Below are 20,900 nucleotides of genomic sequence, written 5' to 3'. Positions count from 1 at the left end.
CTGAAGGATGGCAATGCAACCAACAGACAACTCTCCATAACATTTGCTTTCTTTTGGCTTCACATCATGGTTAGTGTTTCCATCTGGCTTTTGAACAGATGATAATTACGACCTTAAAATCATTCAGATCATCCCATGGGCATGACGCTAACGTCAACCTGCCTATTATAAATACCCACTCAGTTCCGGTGTTAAACATGGGAAGCAGTAAATTTAACAAAAAAAACACATGGGAAGCAGTAGGCTGGAAAGATGTTTCATGTTAAAATCAAGGATTGGCGTCAAATATCACGTTTCTCATATGCTCATAGCTCAGATGAAATAACGTCTCTGGGCCCCGAGAGGTTGACCCTCTGTATGAACTTGCCAATATCTCGGTTCATTTGACTCTATTGTCAATCCATGGTAATGTCATTTACCAAAGGCAGCAAGCAAGCCAACTACATCAAATAACATCAGAGACAGGTTAACCTCTTTATAAACACCATGATAACCACAATATCAGTACAGTAGAATTTTTCACCAAACCAATCTGGCAAGTCAATATCTAAGAGGTGTCGCACCCAAATTTCAACAAACATTTTATGGTCCAGTCCAAACACAAGCAAACGAGAAGTTTTCGATTGTGGGAGGATGTGCAACATAAAATTTCAACATTAAGGCAATATTAGACCAGCGGTGGGTACTGTTTGGCCTGCTGTCGAACCCGTCTCCTATATTCTGTGAGGTCCTGCCAATTTAATAGTTCATGACAAACTGTGCATCAGCAACTTCAATTGAAGCAGCCAGTGAACTCAAACAAGAGTTATTAATCCACAGACCTGGATAAAGAGGTGATAACCGTCAGTCTGGGCAGGATCAGAAGGATTTGGCTGATCAAGTAAGTCCTGTATTCCAACAAGAATCTGTTTCACAGTAATGGCTGGTCTCCAACCCTGGAAACAACAAAAATTGGGTGATCCAGAGTAATCAAGCTAAATTGACAATAGTCTGAAGCCTGCTTTGTGGCCTATTTACTTACACTGTCCTCATTAAGAATAGAAAGGCATACTGTTCCAGAAGGGTAGACATTTGGGTGAAAGAAACCTTGTGGGAACTTGCACTTGGGAGGTTTGCTGGGGTAGTCCTCGCTGAAATGGAGTGTCAAAGGGAAGTACCCACCCTCCCAGTCGGTCTGCATTACGGCATTCATGCTTGCATTTAATATCTCAATACAAATTCAAATTGCCGAAAGAAATTTTAGCAACATCAGGTCCAATGGAACTATTAGCTTAGACAAAAGAATTGCAAAGAAGGAAAACCTACAATTCCACTTGGTTGGAAGCAGAAGATTAAATGTTGCACAAGTTGGTTGACACAGTACTACCAGCACTGTAGGTCCAGAAGAGGAATGAAAATTATATGTTGTAAAAAGATGGTAGCTTAAGCAAAATAACATTGATATGAAGGCCTAAATACGCCTCTGACATGATCCAACAATTTGAGGGGGGGGGGGGGCGCGGCTTTCAATGCACCAGTCAATCGATTATAACCCAACCCCTATGAATCTTACATAAATCCTTCCGTGTGCAAAGACAATCTTCATCAATTCCCACGCTCAGCAAAACAGAGTAAAACTTGGTCAGCATCTTCCCACAAAACCAATCACAGGCACAATTTCCGCATTGATCTCTTACGGCCCCTTGCAAAAATCTGCAACATCTTTCAACTTAGAAGACAAACTCTCCCTACTTCGGAGCATTTATGCTTCTTATTCATTGCTTGCATTGCTATTAAATTCCAATATAAGAATTTTTTGTGGCTCTAATAAGACATTTTTTTTAATTTAATATTCAGAATACAGCCTCCAACTAATAATTATCATTAGGGGTCATTATGTCTACACATGATTGATTCTTCTATCAGTCTTTCAAGACCCAGAAAGATAAACCGGGTTGGCCAGTCAACCCATACACCCACTAGCTACTGCAGGTTGGGTCACCTCACAACTTGATATAACGAAAAACTTGCTCAGACGGCTTGTTGAGCAGTTCAACCATTTGAACAGCTCTTTCTGACAGCTCGTTTGACTCTTCAAATCCTATATGGACATATATACACACTTGTATATGAATACATGCATGTTAGATTTTCAGATTTATCATTTTTTATCTTATGGATAACAAATAAATTTTATGATTATTAGTAATATGAAATTTTGTCCATTTCTCTATTTTTTCTATTAGATTTTTCTATATTTGCTTGCTCATTTTGTTATCTATTTGCAGCTTCATGCGTTAATTAGTGGGTTGGTTCACAATCGAACTTTCAGCCTCACACTTCTCTCATATTCTTGGATTCCTTCAAATTTTCTGAAGCCAACACCTCTTATCCGACATTTTCAAAAAAAGATAACTCTCCTGCCAAGAGAGATTCAGAATCAAGCAGACAGTACTCAAATTTACTCTCCACTGATCAACTGCTAAGCACTATGGACAGCACATAGTTAAAATAACTCTTGTTTGATGGTAGCCATACAACTATTGAACTTTCTAATATGAACACAATGTCTGCATTTTTCATCTTACTAGTTGTCAAGACTTGGCCAACTATATCATTTGTTAAGATCAAATTAAGCTCAATGAAGTGATGACCAGTGAAAACAAGTTTTTAAGGAATTTATACACTGCTTGACTGCTACGAAGAAAACACATGCCCTTAATTAAGGAAATGACAGCAGTCATATGAAACATACATAGTACAGTGCTTTAATAACTGACAATTTATCTTTCATTTCCAAGACAATCTTTGCTACCTATATCATAATGCTCCTTTTTGTGCGTTAATGCTCCCTCCTTGTGTTTGTGCATATGAAGGCATATCACATGGTGGGAGTGTCTCTATCAACTTCCCATTAGAAAATCTATAAGGAATGGTTTTTTCTATTGTTGAAAATTTTACAATTTACAATCCAACTCTTACATCCTAACACAAATGGCCCTAGACAATCAAGATCTCATCCTTGGATAAGGATTGGTTAAGAAACTAGGATCTACATCTGTATTACGAATTATACAATCCCTTTGGTCATAGGATCCAACATGATTATGCTATTCAGATATTAAATTGCGTTATTACATTTTTTTAATTTATTTAACTATATGGCCTTTAGATTACTTACTACTAATAAATCTTGAGCCATCAAGTTCGCAAGCTTGTTGTTGGAGTTTATGGAGTTAAAAACAAAAGGCATTTTTTCATACATGCACAATCATATATTAAAATCTCATCTTTATCTTTCTTAAGACCATGGTTTGTTGTACCCATACTGTCTGGTATGAGCGTACCGTACAATAGCGGTATATACTGTACCACCCATATACTGACACTAACCTATTGTACCGAACCATGTACCAACACTATAATATGATTTTACCGGTATGGGATCCGCTATCGAGACGGCAAACCTTACTCAAGACATTTCAACTAAAAAGCTAACTAAACTGATAGATGGTATATAAATAGCTTGAATTACCAAAAATATTTTTTGTTGCACTAGACATGTTACATATGGGCTTATTTGGAGGAGACAAGACTTCTTGCATGTATAACTTTTTATTCTTCATTCGTCTATTCTAAATTCGACTCATATTTCAATTTGTATACTTCTTATATATTTCAAAAATTTTAAAAGATATCAGAAAAAGTCTAATGATTTGTGATCCAATCCAATCCAGCCCACTCCATGATCTATGACTCAATCCCCTATTGATAATATTATTTTTTTCATTCTGCTCTTACATCAGCTCCAGATACATAGCAACACTATGATCTATCTCCTTGATTAAAGACCTGTATCCCAAATGCCAGAGCCCACAGCTTTGAACCCAAAGGCTTCTATCTTCCCTGCAGTGTAACATATATTTGTTTACCAAGACACCATGCTACAAGGAACCTACAGCCTTTACTCAATACACTCACAATTTTGTAAGATATATGCGCATGCACATGGCCACATTTTCTGACATCACTTCTTTGTCCATAAATCTGACATAATACATCAGTCCACACTATAAACCCAGCAAAAAATCCATGCTGCCTTACAGAGAAGGCCTCTGCTGGTCAACACTAAATTGCCAATGGAGTTGACATATGAGTTCACTAGGATTGACCATAGAATATTATAAAAGAGAATGAGTTCAAGTGACTAAGCATGGGTGGATCAGTGAGCACATTCATGCATGCATACACGCATGCTTGTGTATATATGAATATAAAGACATTATCTGAAGTTGGTTAATTAGGAAAAGGACATAAATATATAAGCTTTGAACGTGAATGTTTCCAGCTTACACATGTTCTAGTGGGAACTTTAAAGGTGGTAAGCAGTTTACAGAGCAGGTAGAGCACTAAGTATTCTGGTTTACCTTGAAAAAAGACCCACTGTAAATGTTCAGACGTGTCCAAGTTTACCTCACATGGAAAAAATCAAAATTACTTAACATTCAAACTGAGTACCACCATTCATTGAACATGTCACAAGAATATGCGTGACTTAATAGATTGAAATAACAACCAGTATCAATGTGGTATTCATAGATACCATTCCAATTTCTACGATATTAAGGAAATGTATTAGATCCCATACAACACATGATTATCCAGAGGATGATCCACAAAAGTTAACACAAAGTTTTAGCAATTTTGTTAGATTAAAATGCAACTGATTCTGAGAAATCAGAAATGGTCATATGTAAGGAGCAGATGTGCATGATTTCTTTTTTTTTTTTTTGGAATGATCCAATAGATGGTGAGAAATATTCACAAGTTGCCATGGTAGTAACTAGCTTGACTATCACTGCATCAGGTGCCCAATCCTAAGTACCATGTTGCAAAGGTTCCAGGAACCATAATTCATCTACACTATATTATAATGTGTACTTAAAGCCTGTGGGTCTGTCAAATTTGCCCGAAGATGTAATCTGTTTAGCTGGCATACAAATCATTATAACAACTTTAAGCATGTGGAAACCTGGTAACAAAGAACCATATATTGCGCCCGCAACTGAATCTACAGATGCCCTCTCTCTCTCTCTTTCTATTCATGTTATCATTGTTGAGGTCTCCCAATGGACCTCTCTCTTCCCCCTTCCCTTATTATCCCAATTAACATGCAAGCAGATCTCTCTTCCATTTATATGTAGATGAACCACCTGAACATCATGCATTCTCTTTCTCAACCATACAAACGCTCCGCACTCTGTCTAATCGCTGACTTCTTTGCTTATCCAAGTAAACATCCTACTTATCTAATTCTCTCCCTCTCTTAATCCATCTTGTAACTTCCCCAAATCTCCCTTCCATCAAAAACCTATAAAATTCCTCATTAACTTTCTATAACCTCTCTCACAACTCCCTCTCCACTCGTGGCCTCTATCTCTCCAAAATTTATAGCAGGAGAATGACACAATTAAATCCAAAAAGAAAGCATTACCAACAAAAAATTCCTGACCAAGTAAAGGTGCTTAAATTTCTACCTTCTAAAACAGATTCTATGATAATTTATTATTTTCCAATAAATCATTGCATCTATGTCGTCTTATTTCCTAAGATGGAATACTTACTATGTTCTGAGTAATTTACAAAGGTTCATCTTATAATATAAATTTTCTGAAGTTCTAGCTTGTCAGCAGGCTTCATGAATTGAATATTGAAATTTTCTTACTGTTGACAACTTCAAAAGATGCTGACTGCTAGATAAAAATCCTTAGTGTTAAGAAAACCAAAAGACTAGGTGACCAATGCGTGGAGCCAAAATAGACACTCCACTTTACTCTGAATAATCACTTGACAAATATCAAAAAGTAGCTCCAAGAGAAAATGGCAGCATTCAACAAATGATAGCTTAACATATGAATTATGAAATAAGCATGTCCTTTTACATATAACATCGGCGAAGGCTCATGGTCCTTATCCTCTTTAGTTAGGATGGTCACATAAATTATACGCCATCTAAACCTTAAGAGCCATATTCACCACACAATCCTCTTTGATGAATCAGAAAAAATAAAATATTAAAATGTCCACAATGTTTGATCAGGAATGAAGCTATAATTACGTAATTTCCCAATAAATGCTATACTTTAGGTACAGGAAGAAGATACAAGAATGAAATTTGTATGTAACGGTGAAACAAGTGAAAGTAAGATTGTAGCACCACACACCAATATGATATCAATCTAAGAAAATTGAAGGATTTGTTACATAGCAGATGTGGCATATGGATTGATGGAAAAAATACACATTTGACACTGATGTTTTTAAGTATCTAAGGTGGAAAAGGAAAAGAATCTAGTGGTCATGATGTGTGATGAGGACCAAAGGTGTACATATATTTAGTCAAAATTAACAAAACAATGAAACGATACAGAAGAGTGGTAAATGACGCACATCAGAAGAGCAGAACAGAGGGGAACAATGTTACTGCCTTTGCCTCAAGTAAACGACCATTTCATCAAGATTTAGTTGGAAATAGAGCAAAGAACTAGTCAAAAGGATTCACCAAATAAATATTGAAAATTTTATGATCAACTGTCAACATAGTGTCAATCCTCCAATGGTTAGTGCATGGTGTCAACCATCTAACAGATAGTGTAGACATTCTTTGCTTATGCTAGATGAGTGGTAGAAAGGAGCTCCAAGAAAAAAAAAACCACACCTAGCATCATTAAAGCAGAACTAGCTTAGAACCCCGTGCGATGCACGGCATGTATTTATTTCTTCAAATAATATTTTTATAAATTAAAATTTTAATATAATATAAAAGACATGATAGATGATATTAAATATTTAAAATTAAAATATAAATTAAAAATATTTAACATAATAATAAGAAGTAACATAATCATTTCTTTCTTTTACTAACAGAAAAATCATTTCTTGAATCAATATTTTCGGCATCAATTGTTCCGAAATCCTCATCATTAAACAGAGCATGACCACCTACCTGCATCCCACATACATCTCTTTTTTTCATAGTCACATCAATAAAAATAATATATATTTTATTATTATATAATTTTTTATTTTATTGAATTTTTAGTAATCATTAAAGACTTACTCCAGAGAAAAGATAGAGACAAATTTTCTGATAGTTGAATTGTTAATAACTTCTTAGTCCCAGCAGCTCAGAATTTCATCCAGAATGATTAAGAGACAATGATGATCTATGCATATCTGAGACCAGTAGTTTGTGTCCGTTTTGTATGTATTTAAGAATGGATGGTTAAGCAGTGGTAGGAGGTAGGCAGTAGCCATATTGTATTTGTATTTATATGCATGACTGTAGTAGTTGACCCATAGGGACAATTCCAATTAATATTTTTTTTGCTCTTGGATTCAAAGCCAAAAAAGATTTATAGCAAACCTTTCAATTTGCAAAAGGTACAATTTTTCCCATGCACCTCTAATTGTGAGGACATCTCCACAATTAGTTGACACGCGCCCATTTTTCATACATCAATAACTAAACTATTTTGAAATCTACTTTAAGTTCAGTTTTCAAATACTCCCCTCTTTGCCCAATCCCCGGGCTAGCCAGCTAATCCGTACATCTCTCCTCTGAACTCCTGACTTGTGGCTTTGCCTTGGGCTGCGAAGCGAACAGTTCGAAATGCTTCTCTCTCTTACACAGAAGGTATTCTGAGAAGAGGATGGTAGGAGATATTTCATTGGAGGGGGAGGAGAGAGAGCATTTTGGGAAGATTTGGAGAAAAGATAGCCGGCTTAGCTTCTTCTATGGTGACAAAACTCCTTATAATCCTTCTCTTGCTCTTTGCTAGACGGTGGGCTTCACTCTATTTTCAAAAAAAACCTCCATCCTCTGTTGCCTCTCCTCCGACCTCTCGCACCGCTCTCTCGCCAGCAGCACTGCCCTCTTCCTCGAGCTCATCAATTCACTTTCATAAATAGTAATTTTTCAAGATTGAGGAGGCTTGAATGGTTGATATATCTCTGTGAAACTTTACACTGTCAGCTTAAATGTTTTTGAATTTCAACAGCCACATGTCTAACTGGCAGCAAGTGCATGAACCAAATGTATATATAGAACTTAGATCATATATAACCTATACCACATTCTTTTTTTTGGATGAGATGGTTATGTCGATTTATTTAAAACCTCTGAGACAAGACTTAGTGAATGGGGCTGATGCCTCAAAGCTCTTGTTAAACACTCGAGTGGTTAGGAGTTGATACATGAACCCAATGAGTGAGACATGACCGAGTTGTCATTTCTTATGGAGTTCTTTTGATAAGTTTTAAAAAGAATGCAATCAGAAAGTCCATGTTTATAGCTTTAACATCGTCACTTATAACCGGCATGCTTCCCTAGGAACTAAAATGATAAAATGGTGTGACACGTGACCCGGTTTGCACCATTCCCAAACTCGAAAGCCCTTGATGCAGGCCTTTCCTCTTTTTCCTTCTCTTCCAGTCGGCCTCCACACCTTCCTTTGTCCTCCCTGTACGCTCCCTCTCTGACCCCACCGGTGCCGTCCCAGAGACTGCGGTGGGTGAGAGGTTGGGTGAGGACGACGGCAATGATAGAGACGGTGAGAGCGGACTGGGGTTTTGTATTGGATTTTTTTTTTCTTTTTCACTTAGGCTGACACAGGTGATGATGGGGAGGAAGGAGACGGCGGAGACAGCGAGAGGTGGATGGAAGACGGCGGCGGAGATAGTGGGAGATAGCAGTGAGTTTTTTTCCTTCTTTTCAGAGATCTATGGGAAGGAAAGGCCACGAAGCCATAATCCTCGAGTTTTTTTCTTTAGCCTACTGCTGGAGGCGAACTGTGGTCGTCGGCTGATGTGATCACGCTTCCGAATAAGGAAGCTTAAGTGCTGTTGTTCCACACGTTCTCTCCCCTAAAGTTCTACTGTCGCTTCCATCGTACTCTTGCTCTTCCTCTGTTTTTTTTTTTTTCTTCTTCTTGAAACAGAGGAAGGGGTCTTGGACCGACCCCCCTCCGTTTTTATATATACATACTAGCTTAGAACCCCGTGCAATGCACGGCATGTGATTATTTTTTCTCAGATAAATCTTGTGATAATCAACAACTTTGATTCCATAAAGCTCCTTCATAAATTTATAATTTTTTATTATTTTTATTTTTAATCATTTTTTAAACTTTTCTATCTATCATTCTCCTCTTTCAATCCTCTCCTCACACACCCTCCAACTCTTTCAATAGTAAAGTTCACAATATCGACTATCGGCCACCACTACCATCAATGGCCACAACATCTTCGAGCTCGAGATGGAACAAAAATATAGCAATATAATGATAAATGATAGTTTTGATTAGAATCTTGATGAGTGTACCTTCAATTAATGAGTTGTGAGAGATTTAAATTTTAAAAATTAAAAAAAATTAATATTAAAATTTTGGAGATCTAAATTATAAAAAAATTCTTTTAAAAAATTAAAAATCTAAACTTTAAAGCTTTGATCTTCTCCCTAAAATTGATGTATCCAATCTACGGAATCTAGGAATGTCAGATGTTCAGTATCTATTATTTGAATATAAAAAATAATTAAAATTTTATAATTAATTAATACTATCCAAAAAATAATTTATAATTAATCATAAATTAGACAATTATCTTTTAAACCTCAATTGAGCTCTGCATATTTTGCAGCATAATATCTATGGAGGCTTCTCCATTGAGAGGGCTCCGTTTATATATATATATATTATATATATATATATATATATATATAATATATATATATATATATATATATATATATATATATATTAGATATATTAGATTAGATATATATATATTATAATAATAATAATAATAGATGTGATGGTTTTTTTATTAAATGGTGCAAACATGCAACGGCCCTGGGCAATAATTTCTCTCGAGGTTCTTAGGAAATTGCTTCATAATTTTCGTGCACGAAATTTTCTTCCGTGCTCGTGATTTTCGGCTTCGTTCAGGCACGTCCCATTGGCTAAGACAGATTGCCGCGGATCGCTGGCCCATATCTCCAATCCGTCTGTTCAAACGAAGCGCCATCCATTCGCCATCTGAGCAGTCCCTTTTTCTCTCCCAAAGATCGCCAATCAAGTATAATTTCTCCCGGGCCCCTCGACTCCAGACGCCAAGCTCGTCCCTCACTCATCTTAGACAGAAAGAAAGAAAGATGAGAGCTTTCCTTCTCCGATCGATTGAAACGTCCTCAGAAGAGGAGGTGGGAGGAATCGCCACCTCCCTCATCGAACCTTCTCCATCGAGTCCAGCCCTGAGCGCAAGGTCGCCATCCTCGGTGCCGCTGGCGGCATCGGCCAGCCCCTCGCTCTTCTCATGAAGCTCAACCCTTTGGTCTCCTCCCTTTCCCTCTACGATATCGCAGGCAACCCAGCGTTGCCGCCGATGTCAGCCAGATCAACACCCCACCCAGGTCCCCCCCTTCCGTACCATCTCTCATTTCCTTCTTCTTCCTCGAACCCAACACCTCACCCCTTTTCTCTGGAGGGCTCGCTGGATAGAGGAGGGAGGGGAGAAGAAACTTAGAGGGAAAAATTGTAAATTTCTCCAACTCCTAGGGTGAGGCTCAAGGTTTCTTCGCTCGTCCCCTTCTTGCTGAATCTAGCGTTAGGTCTTTTCTTTCTCCTCTTCTGCATGGCCGAGCCTTTTTTTTTTCAGCCACATGTCATGCAACTGTTTAGCCACGTGTCGAATGAAAACGCCTTAATGCGGTTGCTCCGTTTTTATATATATATAATAGATTACTATAGCTAAACCTCACTGCTAAATACTACACATCCTACATCACCAGCACAATTGCATCAATTGTATGCCAACACACAAGCTATCTGGGTTATACTCCTAGGATCATTCAACATTTATTTCTACCAGAAGACTAGGTTCGCAACTAATTTGAGCACTGCAACACACTGATCCAAGTGATCCTGGGTAGTTAGGCACTCACAACCCCACCCCCACCCTCCTGGGCTAGGAAGGCAACCCATCTTCCAAGTCCAAATGGAACTTGATGGACTCTAGTTCTTAGTCAAGTGAATCTATATAATGTAACCAACATGATAACCTCCTTAGACACCAATCAGCTATTGAGATCTCATAAAGATCCAAATCTTGCCACTAGTCTTCTAGGAAAAATATGCAATAGATTCTTGAAGGACAGCTGGTTGGGTTGTAGAGTTGGCACCAAACTATAGGACTTGAGACACATAAAAATCTATATCCACACCATACATCAATTTCAATTATGCTGACGATGCAGGTTATACATTTTTACCACTCAATGCATAAAAAATCATCTAAATAGGACATGAATTTTAATAAAGGCCCGACAAAGAATTTGAGGCTGTTATGATTCATAAATCATCAGGTAGTTTTCATCAACATACAAATGTGGGTTGAGCACTCCTCTAGTAGATATCTATAAGCAAACTCATGGTTCAAACTTCAAAGCAACCCATACAAGCCAGCGTATTGCAAACATTTTCCTATGTTCTATTTACCTCATCATTTCACCACTATCATCTCAAACTTACAGATAATAATCTCAAGCCACAAAATTAAGTGTTTCTCTAATGATAACCTTGCTGGACCAACAGATATATATTGGTCATGTAAATGCATAGAGGATATGCTGGTGCATGAAACACTATATTCCACCATTAACATAATTCTAGATGTTAATGACAATCCCACTGTGGGTTTTTTTTGGTTTTGTTTTGGTGACTAAAATTATAAAACCCTAGAATACATGCAGCTGGCAGCGTCAGAGTACAGTAGATCACAGAACTGAGAAGGAATGGGGAGCACTAAAATCCCACGCAGCAGGCCTGTCATGCCTAGCAACAAATGATGCCATCCAGTCTGCCGCACTATGGGGTTCAAACATATAAATATGCATGCAACTAGGTCAGCTTCATTAACTAAACACTAGAACCAAAAAGCTTAAGCTAGAAAGGAATGGGTCAACAACGTATATTGAGTTTAACAAGCCTCCCCTCCATGTATGTGGCCCGGACCACACATATGGAGGGATATCTGAGTCAAGACAGACCAAAACCAAGAAAGCAGATAACCAGGGATAACAAAATAAATAAATGAACTAGAGGGACTCAAACACATGACACCTCTAGAAATCTGACCACTGATACCATGTTAACTAACCACTAGAACCCAAAATCTTAAGTTAGCAATGGATATCAGACTTAACAAGCTTGACAACGCAAAAATTTGACTTTAACTGGAACACTACTAAATCATTTAGATATGGGACTCTAAACTAACAGCATCAGGTGGCGGGCTGGTCAGGCACTTAGAAACAACACAAGTCTCCTTTCTAAGGGCCAACTCACACACTTAGCAAGAACACGGCCTCCTTAGAAAGATATTAGGTGGTCATGCCTCCAAATCATTCCAGCCTTCTCTACTCATTGTTGTGGCTCCTTCCTCATAAAAAGTAGCCTTAGAAGGTTCCTCCCTAGGATCCTTACTTGCTAACTTCCTGCTTTATTACCTACAAGTTGCCTTGACCAAAAACTCAGCAGTAGTTCACAAAGGGTTGAATGCCAATTCAAGAGCTAGTCATAGAACCTTTTTCATGCTTTAAACAGTATGGTTCAGGTTGATTGCTTCCTTCTTGCACAGATTATGTATTGTAGGGGAGCCAAAAGTTACCTACATGAGTGAACTAATGGAAAAATATCTTTCAAAGAACTAGCTTTCTACCAGATAATGAGATAATGTCTGTCTTTCAAGTCATACTAGCAGTTCTCCTTTACATGCGTTATTGACAGCTAAAACACATACCATCGGATGATGCCAGATCAAAGACTGGTGAACATGGAAGCAATAAAATCAAGACATTGTTATATACAGACTCACCAGTTCAAGTAACATAACATATAAGTGCAAAGGCAGACCACAATGATGTGATCTTCCACAGAAAAATAACTATTTCATTAAAATTTAAGTGTTTTCTTAAACAGATCATAAAATGCATCATCACAATAGAATCAAGCAAGATGAAAATTCATGGAAGTTAACATACAATCTAAGGACGATATGTATTTTCAAAACAAAGTGTTTATATTGGTTATCACTTTTTGAATGAAGACCCATAATAACTGACCACATCGAACGTCAATCATCTCTAGGAGGCTCAGAACATAAGTTTAATACTGGATTAAAATTATCTATTTGTTGAATGTCTGATAACATATTTAGTTGAAATATAAATTTTTCATCCGAATGAATTTGGTGAAACATTGTTGCTTCATTTTCATTGATAAATAGTAAAACCTTGGGTTATAATATTGACTTTTAAATTTTAAATAAGCAAATTATTTAGGTTGTAAAATCTTAAAGATCATATTAATAATTGTCTCATATACTGGCAAAAAGCAATTTAATTTGAAAGCAAGCCTGCAGCATTGCTAGCATATTTCCTATATTCAAATGTTTGCTCCTTGCACAACTTTCAACAGAACTGGCTGCAAGAGAGCTTCTTTTCTTTATGCAACGAAATGCACTATAAAAATAATTGAAGAATATATACAGAACCGAGAAAGAACAACTATCACATTATCTGTGCAGCAATAATAAAAATACTTCAAGAAAAGAGGGAAAATAAGAGTACGAGAAAAGAAAGCACACACATTATATACTTAGACCAATAAAAAGTGTTATCTGAAGCTAGTCTAGAAGAATGGCATGCAAGTAATACTGATAAATGAATAATAGTGCGCTAGGTTTCCCTGAAAGCCTTTCCAAACACATCCCACTGAACAAAAAGCTCTTAGGTTATACCCCACAGAAAAGTTAGGTGCAGTACTTGTACTGCACTCCCCACAATAAACTAGCCTTCTCAGCTCCCTAAGTTTCCAATGTCACTTCTCAAGCAACACCATAGTCATCTCAAATTTATTCATTACTAATTCTGCCATCCGTGACTCTTATCTTGCAAACTGTACATGAATACACAAAAAGCAGGCCTATTCTATCCCCTATGTTCCCACCACCAATTATATATACACGGAAAAAGCACTCTTAATGCTCTTCAATCTAACACCAATAACGTAAAAATATTATTAACATCCAAAATACACAAAACTAAACAATTTTTCATTCTTATACAACATAGCAAGTCTTTTACAAGAGCATCCTAATCATGCTTGCTGGATTTAACCAGCCCTACATTGGCTCAAATCTTCAATTGCCAAGGTATCAACTTTTCAACCCAAGATTGACCTTCCCAACAACATTACCTAATCCATCAGTCCCTAATCGACTAAACTTTTTGGCAGATGAGCACAAGCCACCCTATCTACTAAAAGCCAATTAACAGAAACTTAATACTGTGCAACTTCTATAGGAGACTCCAAGAGAATTCCAATGGAGAATATTGCAAGTTTTATTCTAGAAGCAGATGTGTGTACAATTTCACAAAGAAGAAACGCTTTATATTCATGCTTCAAATCATCCCAAGGATCTCAACTTTGGCTCTACATCCATTATGAAGGACTAAACTGTATATTATGGTTAGCACAAGGATAAGAGACTCAGGAAGCAAGAAACAGGATTGCTTCCAAGTTTCCAGATTGCAGAAAGAAATAGAAGATGTTATGAGAGACCAACTTGTGGTTGCAAACAACCGAAGTTGTCACAACTCACAAGTTTCTTTTGCTTCCCACACTACATGGACTTTGGCTAATGATTTTCAATCCATAGATTCAAAACTTTATGAAGAAATTGATCCATTCATTGAAGCTTAGCTCTCTCTGGCCATGGAATAATGATACCTAAGTTGACCACAAAATGCATGAGAGAAAGATAGGAAGATGTTAATAAAGATGAAAATCAAGAAGACTGAAAAAGGAAAAGGAGAAAATGGCTGAATTCTCTTGATTAAGTGATTTAGCGATTATTAGCTCAATCTCTTATTTGAGTAGGAGTGCACTCCGTAAACTCCTAAGGTTCTTATTAGCTTGATCGAATTCACTAGGTCTACTTAAGGGGTCGGACATTTTTTTATGCGAAAGACGAGAGTTTTTCAGTAATATCTGAGATCATTGGCATTCTCTCGTCATAGGCATAACTCCGTATGTCTTGAATGCTGACTCCTAGAAGTATTCGTGACAACAGTTCCTAAAAAAAGAACATTCTTTCCTCTTGATCTCTTGCTGGTTGATACATCAAATCCTTCTCCTTTTGGCTTCCTGATCAACACGACCCAAAGAACTGTCAATCACATCCCAAACGTCCGGAAATCTTCGGAGCGTTTTTCAAATCATTTCTCCACTCAAAACTCAAATAAAAAGCAAAAAATTATAGATCCACACATAAATCTGCAAATGATGGAAAGCATGCGCTTGCTATCGACCAGTCAACCTAATCCGACCGATCAGTACCAGTAAGATTTTAACAAAAACAAAAAAAAACACTCTCATCGGAAATTCAGGGAAACGGCAAAGCCAAATCCCCAAATTGATAAAAAAAAAAGGCAAGAAGAAATTCCAATCACACAACTCTATTCTTGGCCTAAACATTTCAATCTTCACAAAATCAAGAAAAATATCGGCAGAAGAGCAAGAGAGCATGGTGGTGGTGACTTCTTACCCCTTGCTTGCCGGGTATGGTGCAGTTCCAGACCATGAGGTTTACGGAGCCATCGGCCAAGGTCTCAGGCTTCGCCACAAAACCCTATCGAGAACCCAAACGAAGGACGATCAAATACCAAGAGAAAGAGAGAAGGGGTTAAAAAAGAAAACAAGAGAGACGCAGAGGAAAAGATACGGACGTGCGGATGGTTCTTCCGCCACGCTTTGCGCTCCTCCGCGAGGCGTCCGCGAGCGATCCCTCCCGACATTGCCCCTTCCCCTTCGTGCGAACAGAGTCGGAATGGGTTGCCGTCTCGTCTCCTATGTCTGATGAGGGAACTTTTTTTATTATTTTCGGGGTACGGGAGCCCTTTTTTTATTATTTTCTGCGGACTTTTTCGCCTCAGGGGCATAACCGACCACGGGGTTACGCTTGTGAGTTGGCTGATACACAAAAGCACAAAATTATTAGTAAGGCTAACGAGTCAACCAACTGAGATGGACCAGTCCAACCATAAATCAGTATACGTACCTGTGTTTTTATATTTCTCTCTTTCTTTGTGAAAGTACTCCATGGATCAGATCCAGCGCACCATATTTGATCTTGAATTATATAAATATAATGAGATAGATGATACAATGACTATCACGTCTTGATTGAAATAGGAGAATGAGAGGGAACAGAAAAATATGAGAGAGAAGGTTAATATTTTTTGATATAAATTATTTTATAAAAAATAAAAAAAAATAAATTTAAAAAATTAAAAAAAAATTATAAATTTTTTATAATTTTCATCTTACCTCTTTAGTAACGAAGAATAAAATTAATATTACATTTCAATCTTACGGCTTATTTCAAACCTTCCATCTATTTGAAACTTACGTGAATGAAAAAAATTAGAAAAATAAAAAGAAAGATAAATAAAATAAAAAATAAAATTATTTCTTGATTTCTTTCTTAAGTTTATTGAATTTTTTTAAAAAATATAATAAAAAAAATTATAATATTTTTTTACTTTCAAATAAGAAGGAAAAAAATATTTTTTTTTCTTTCTTTAAATTTTCAATCAAAAAAAAAAAAATTTTTTTACTGATAATTTTTTTCTTTTTTTTCTCTCCAAAATCTCAATCAAATGTTAGAACAATCTATTGGATCTGATGCATTTAATAATTTTTTTTTTTTTTTTTTTTCATGTGCATACATATTGGCCGGACCTATGGGGGGGGGGAGGTCAAGGATTGGTTTGTTTTTTTTTTCAATTGTGTCCAACGATACGACATTATTCTAATTGATTTGTCACCAATCAAAAAAAAATTGAACAATTATTTTGATGCTATGAGTTAATGGTTCAGAGGGTGAACTTGTTTTTACCTGTAATGCATGTTCCATGTGCATTGTTCTAGACTATCTAGTATGTGATACATCTATAGGAAGAAATTTTACCTAGTGGTTCCGTAGCAGTTATTTGTATATACTGATCAAATTTTCTAGGCTTTGGAAAACTGTTTCTCTGTCTTTGCATGTTGCCTTTCTCCCATAAATTGATTCAGTGACAGCTGAACCTTGCATGCACCTGGAAAGTTGAGTTCTCATTGAAGTTTATTTGCTTGGTTAATAGCTATTTCACAGATAGATGCAACGCATGTGGGCACATGACTACATATTGACTTGATCATACCATGTTAAATTAATGTGTCATACACTCAATCAAGTTTCAATCGGAACATGAACTATATCTGAGGGAAGTAGAAACTTAGGCTCGATTTGGCAAAGCTTTGGAGGGTCAGAAAGTACTTCCACAAGTCAACTTATAGCTTGGTCTAGTTACACTATTCTCAACATTTCATGACAAATAAATAGAAAAATCAAGCTAAATATATAATTTTCAAAGCCCATGTTTGAAATTATATCTCAAGGAAGACTCAAACTCGATCAACCTGCAAGTCATGCACGACGTTTTCTTAGTTATGACTTTGAATCAAGCCCAATTCACATTCCCGACCATGAAATTGGTACCAAACCTTTACTTTTTTTTTTTTTTTTTTGGTGGTTTTGGGGTTGGGGGGGTCAGATCTTTAGTGCGAAGTTGGCACTGCGGTAGATGTGAAAAACACTCAAACAATCAATTCATTTTAACTATTTTTCCACGGCAGCTAGATATCAAATCTCTTGCATGCCTACTTCCATGGTAGATGAGCTAAATGTCATGTCAAAAGTCTCTGAATCTCTTTGATAATTCTTTTCCATTATGGATAAGCTGCCACATCAAACTAATTTATATCAAGTGCATCTCCCTGACTGCTTTAGAATTCTTGTTGTTGAAATCTTCTTTATCAAGTTGATTATTTGAATCCAGTAAATATTTTGGAGACTCATCAAGTCATCATGATCTCTTTCTTTGTCAATATTCTGCCGGGAAATATTTCGGAGTTGCGTGTTTTCCAAACTTGCCAAACATAGCTAGGGAGATTGAACCCAAACTCATCTCTATTGTGTCCAATTTGGCTTGCCTTCAATTCCAATGTTGGCTGTCAGAGTACTCCAAATACGCTTGACATATGGGAAATGGACGAATAGATGGTTGATATTCCCAGAGCCAACACCACATGGATGACATCTTGTTACCTTGGTCCATCAGAGATCCTTTCTAGCCAATCTCTTTTTAGTTTTAAGCCAATTTTGCAGTGCCAGCCACATGAATATTTTACATTAATTCTTTAGTATTACAACTTTCTGCAAGGCCTCCAAGCAAGGGCAGAGAAGTTCTCTCTAGTCGATAAAGCTATATATAAAAGTATAAAACGATGCCACAAAAAATGGCTTCCATATTTACTAAGCTTGCAAAGGCTTGGGGACATGTCAGGATGGTTTCATCACAGAGAGGAGGGCCCTGCTAATCTTTCAGTTTATTATACTAATACATCTTTCCAAATATGTAAGAAACCATATGTCTTTTCAAATAGAAGAAAACATTAACAAAGTTGTAAGTAATGAAACTTTTTTTTTTTTAATTTTGCAAATTCCTTACAAATACTTGCAACTTGGTGGTATTGATTCAAGCAACTACGAGCGGAGATGAAATTTTCACTCAATTAAATGAATTTAAATTCTCATATTTTATGAGGCAATGCAAGTGCCCATGGAAGGTAAAATCCAGTGTCTGTCATTCTTTAATCCTGTGACTAGTATCCTTAACCACCATTATAATTAGGTTTTCGTATTTGGTGATGTCACTATTGCTCAAATAATCTGCATATCTGTCGACATATATTAAAACGGAGGCTTTCGCCTCCGTTTGACACGTGGATTTATTTAACTCCCACCGCGATGCCACCTGTTCCCCTCCTCTCGCTGCCTCACTTTAAAACAATGCTTCCCCGAACTGCTTGTTCGCTCGCCTACGTGGACGGCTCTTCGTCCCAGACGGTGACACCGATGAGACAGAAGGTGCCAGTGGCGAGCCAATATTTTGTCGGCGGAGTGGCCGGAGCTCTGCCAGACGGAGGCGCCGCTGGGAGAGAGGAGAAGGAGGTTGTCGGAGTCGAGAAGGTGGACGGACGAGGTGGGACGGGGGTTGTCGGAGAGCCAGAGGAGGGAGTCGGAGAAGTCGGCAACAGCGAGGCGGCCGTCGGAGTCAGTGAGGAGGGTGAAGGGCGAGTCAATGCTTTGTCAGCAGGATGGTCGAAGCTCTGACAGACGGGGGCGCCATCAGGGGAGAGGAAGAGGACGGCGTAGAGGTCACCAACATACTTATTGTGCGTACGAGTAAAAAGATAGGAGACTTTCAATGAAAAAAATTATATCCCATACACCGAATAAGATTATAAATTAATATTTAATTTAAATTTAAAATAGAAAACTTACTTGTTTTGATGTAATCGAAATGTTTTGTTTATCCCGACTGTATTATTAATGGTTCAAGAGTGAGCATGTAAAGCATCCCCTCCCACTGATTATATGAGAAATAAGCAATTCCCTAGCAAGCTTCAAGGCCCTATACATTTCTATAGATTGGAATCAACCAGCATACTTGTGAGCTCACTGTGCTCACTTAATTTAGTAAATGCTAATTTCCAGTGATGTATATTTATTAGAGACCAGTAAATCAGGAATACATATATTTTTACTATTTAAGTAATTTTTTGTACATCGCATGTCGTGCAGTAAAAATGCATCATTCTATCTTATTGGGTCACATAGCTCCTGCTTTCCAACGTACATTTAATGTCTCTAATTTTATTTTTTCGTTTAAAATTTTGGATGACAAAAATATTCTTCTCTTTATGAAAAAAATTATGACATCTCATGACTATAGTATGACATCCTGCGGTCAAATTATGACTTTCTGTATAACAGCAAGTCATAATTTGATCACAAGATGTCATAACGAATGGAGGAGCATTTTCGTCATTTAAAAATTTTATAAATTTTCAATGATAAAAATATCTTTCCCTCTTTATGATTTTTAAAGAAAAATTATGACTTTCAATTGTATTGGAAGTCATAATTTGACCATAGGATATCATATTAGAGTCACGGGACATCATAATTTTTCGCAAAAAGAAGGATATTTTCATCTTTCAAAATTTTGAACGAAAAATTAAAGCTGCAGATATTAAATATATATTGGAAAGTAGAGGCTACGTGGCCCAATGAGATAAGACGGTGTATTTTTACTGCACCGCATATGGTGCACAAAAAATTTCTCTTACTATTTTACTAGAGATTAGTCAAAGTTCGTTCCTCGCTGAGCCACTGGAACAAGGTGACGCAACCCATGGTTTCGGTATTGGGCCAAGATGTAAGTTTAATGTGGCTTTCGCTCAATTTGATTTTAAACTAGTCTGGGTTTAGATTGGGGCTTGGGCAACGTTATCCAGATCAATCCCAACTCACATTCATATAAAGAGTCTATGGACCCATTTCTATTTGAACACAACATATGCTTTAATGATTATCCCACATTCCAAAAGTAACCAAGTCAGAGTATGAACTCATGAACAAAATATTATTAAGATACAACTTCGTCTCCCCTGACCCGAACCAAATGAGTTTTAGGCTAAAAAATCTGCTTGGATTGGATGTTGGACTTGTTCATAGGTTTGTTTTTGTTAGGGACATATATTTAGCTGGTTGGGTTGAGCCTAGGATGATGCTTTATTGCTACTGGATATGAAAAAAAACTGCATGTGTATGAATTATATTGGTAGTAGATACTGTTGAATTCATTAATAGATAGAATGTCTTGTATGCTTATAGGATCAATCTTCATG

General features: G+C 37.0%; 1 protein-coding gene across 1 annotated transcript; it reads right to left on the bottom strand.

Annotated features, from left to right (window-relative positions):
- Window positions 1-450: 450 nt before the first annotated feature.
- LOC105054230 (SUMO-conjugating enzyme SCE1) lies at window positions 451-16,005 on the bottom strand. Its single transcript, XM_010935700.3, has 5 exons — window positions 15,827-16,005; window positions 15,646-15,729; window positions 1,022-1,174; window positions 822-935; window positions 451-730 (listed from the first exon to the last, which is right to left on the bottom strand). The coding sequence occupies exons 1-5, from the start codon at window positions 15,893-15,895 to the stop codon at window positions 668-670; spliced, it is 483 nt and encodes a 160-aa protein (XP_010934002.1). The 5' UTR covers window positions 15,896-16,005; the 3' UTR covers window positions 451-667.
- Window positions 16,006-20,900: the final 4,895 nt, after the last annotated feature.

This window comes from Elaeis guineensis, chromosome 11 (genome assembly GCF_000442705.2).
Source record: "Elaeis guineensis isolate ETL-2024a chromosome 11, EG11, whole genome shotgun sequence".
Lineage (NCBI taxonomy): Eukaryota > Viridiplantae > Streptophyta > Magnoliopsida > Arecales > Arecaceae > Elaeis > Elaeis guineensis.
The sequence above is the reverse complement of the archived record's forward strand: the minus strand, read 5'-3'. Positions and strand labels throughout refer to the sequence as shown.

Excerpts from the sequence above, each read along its gene's own strand:
- LOC105054230 (XM_010935700.3), bottom strand. The coding sequence starts at position 15,895 with ATGTCGGGAGGGATCGCTCGCGGACGCCTCGCGGAGGAGCGCAAAGCG. Across the intron at positions 15,730-15,826 it reads GGCGGAAGAACCATCCGCAC|GGTTTTGTGGCGAAGCCTGA; the intron begins GTCCGTATCTTT and ends GGTTCTCGATAG. Across the intron at positions 936-1,021 it reads CTATTCTTAATGAGGACAGT|GGTTGGAGACCAGCCATTAC; the intron begins GTAAGTAAATAG and ends TGTTGTTTCCAG.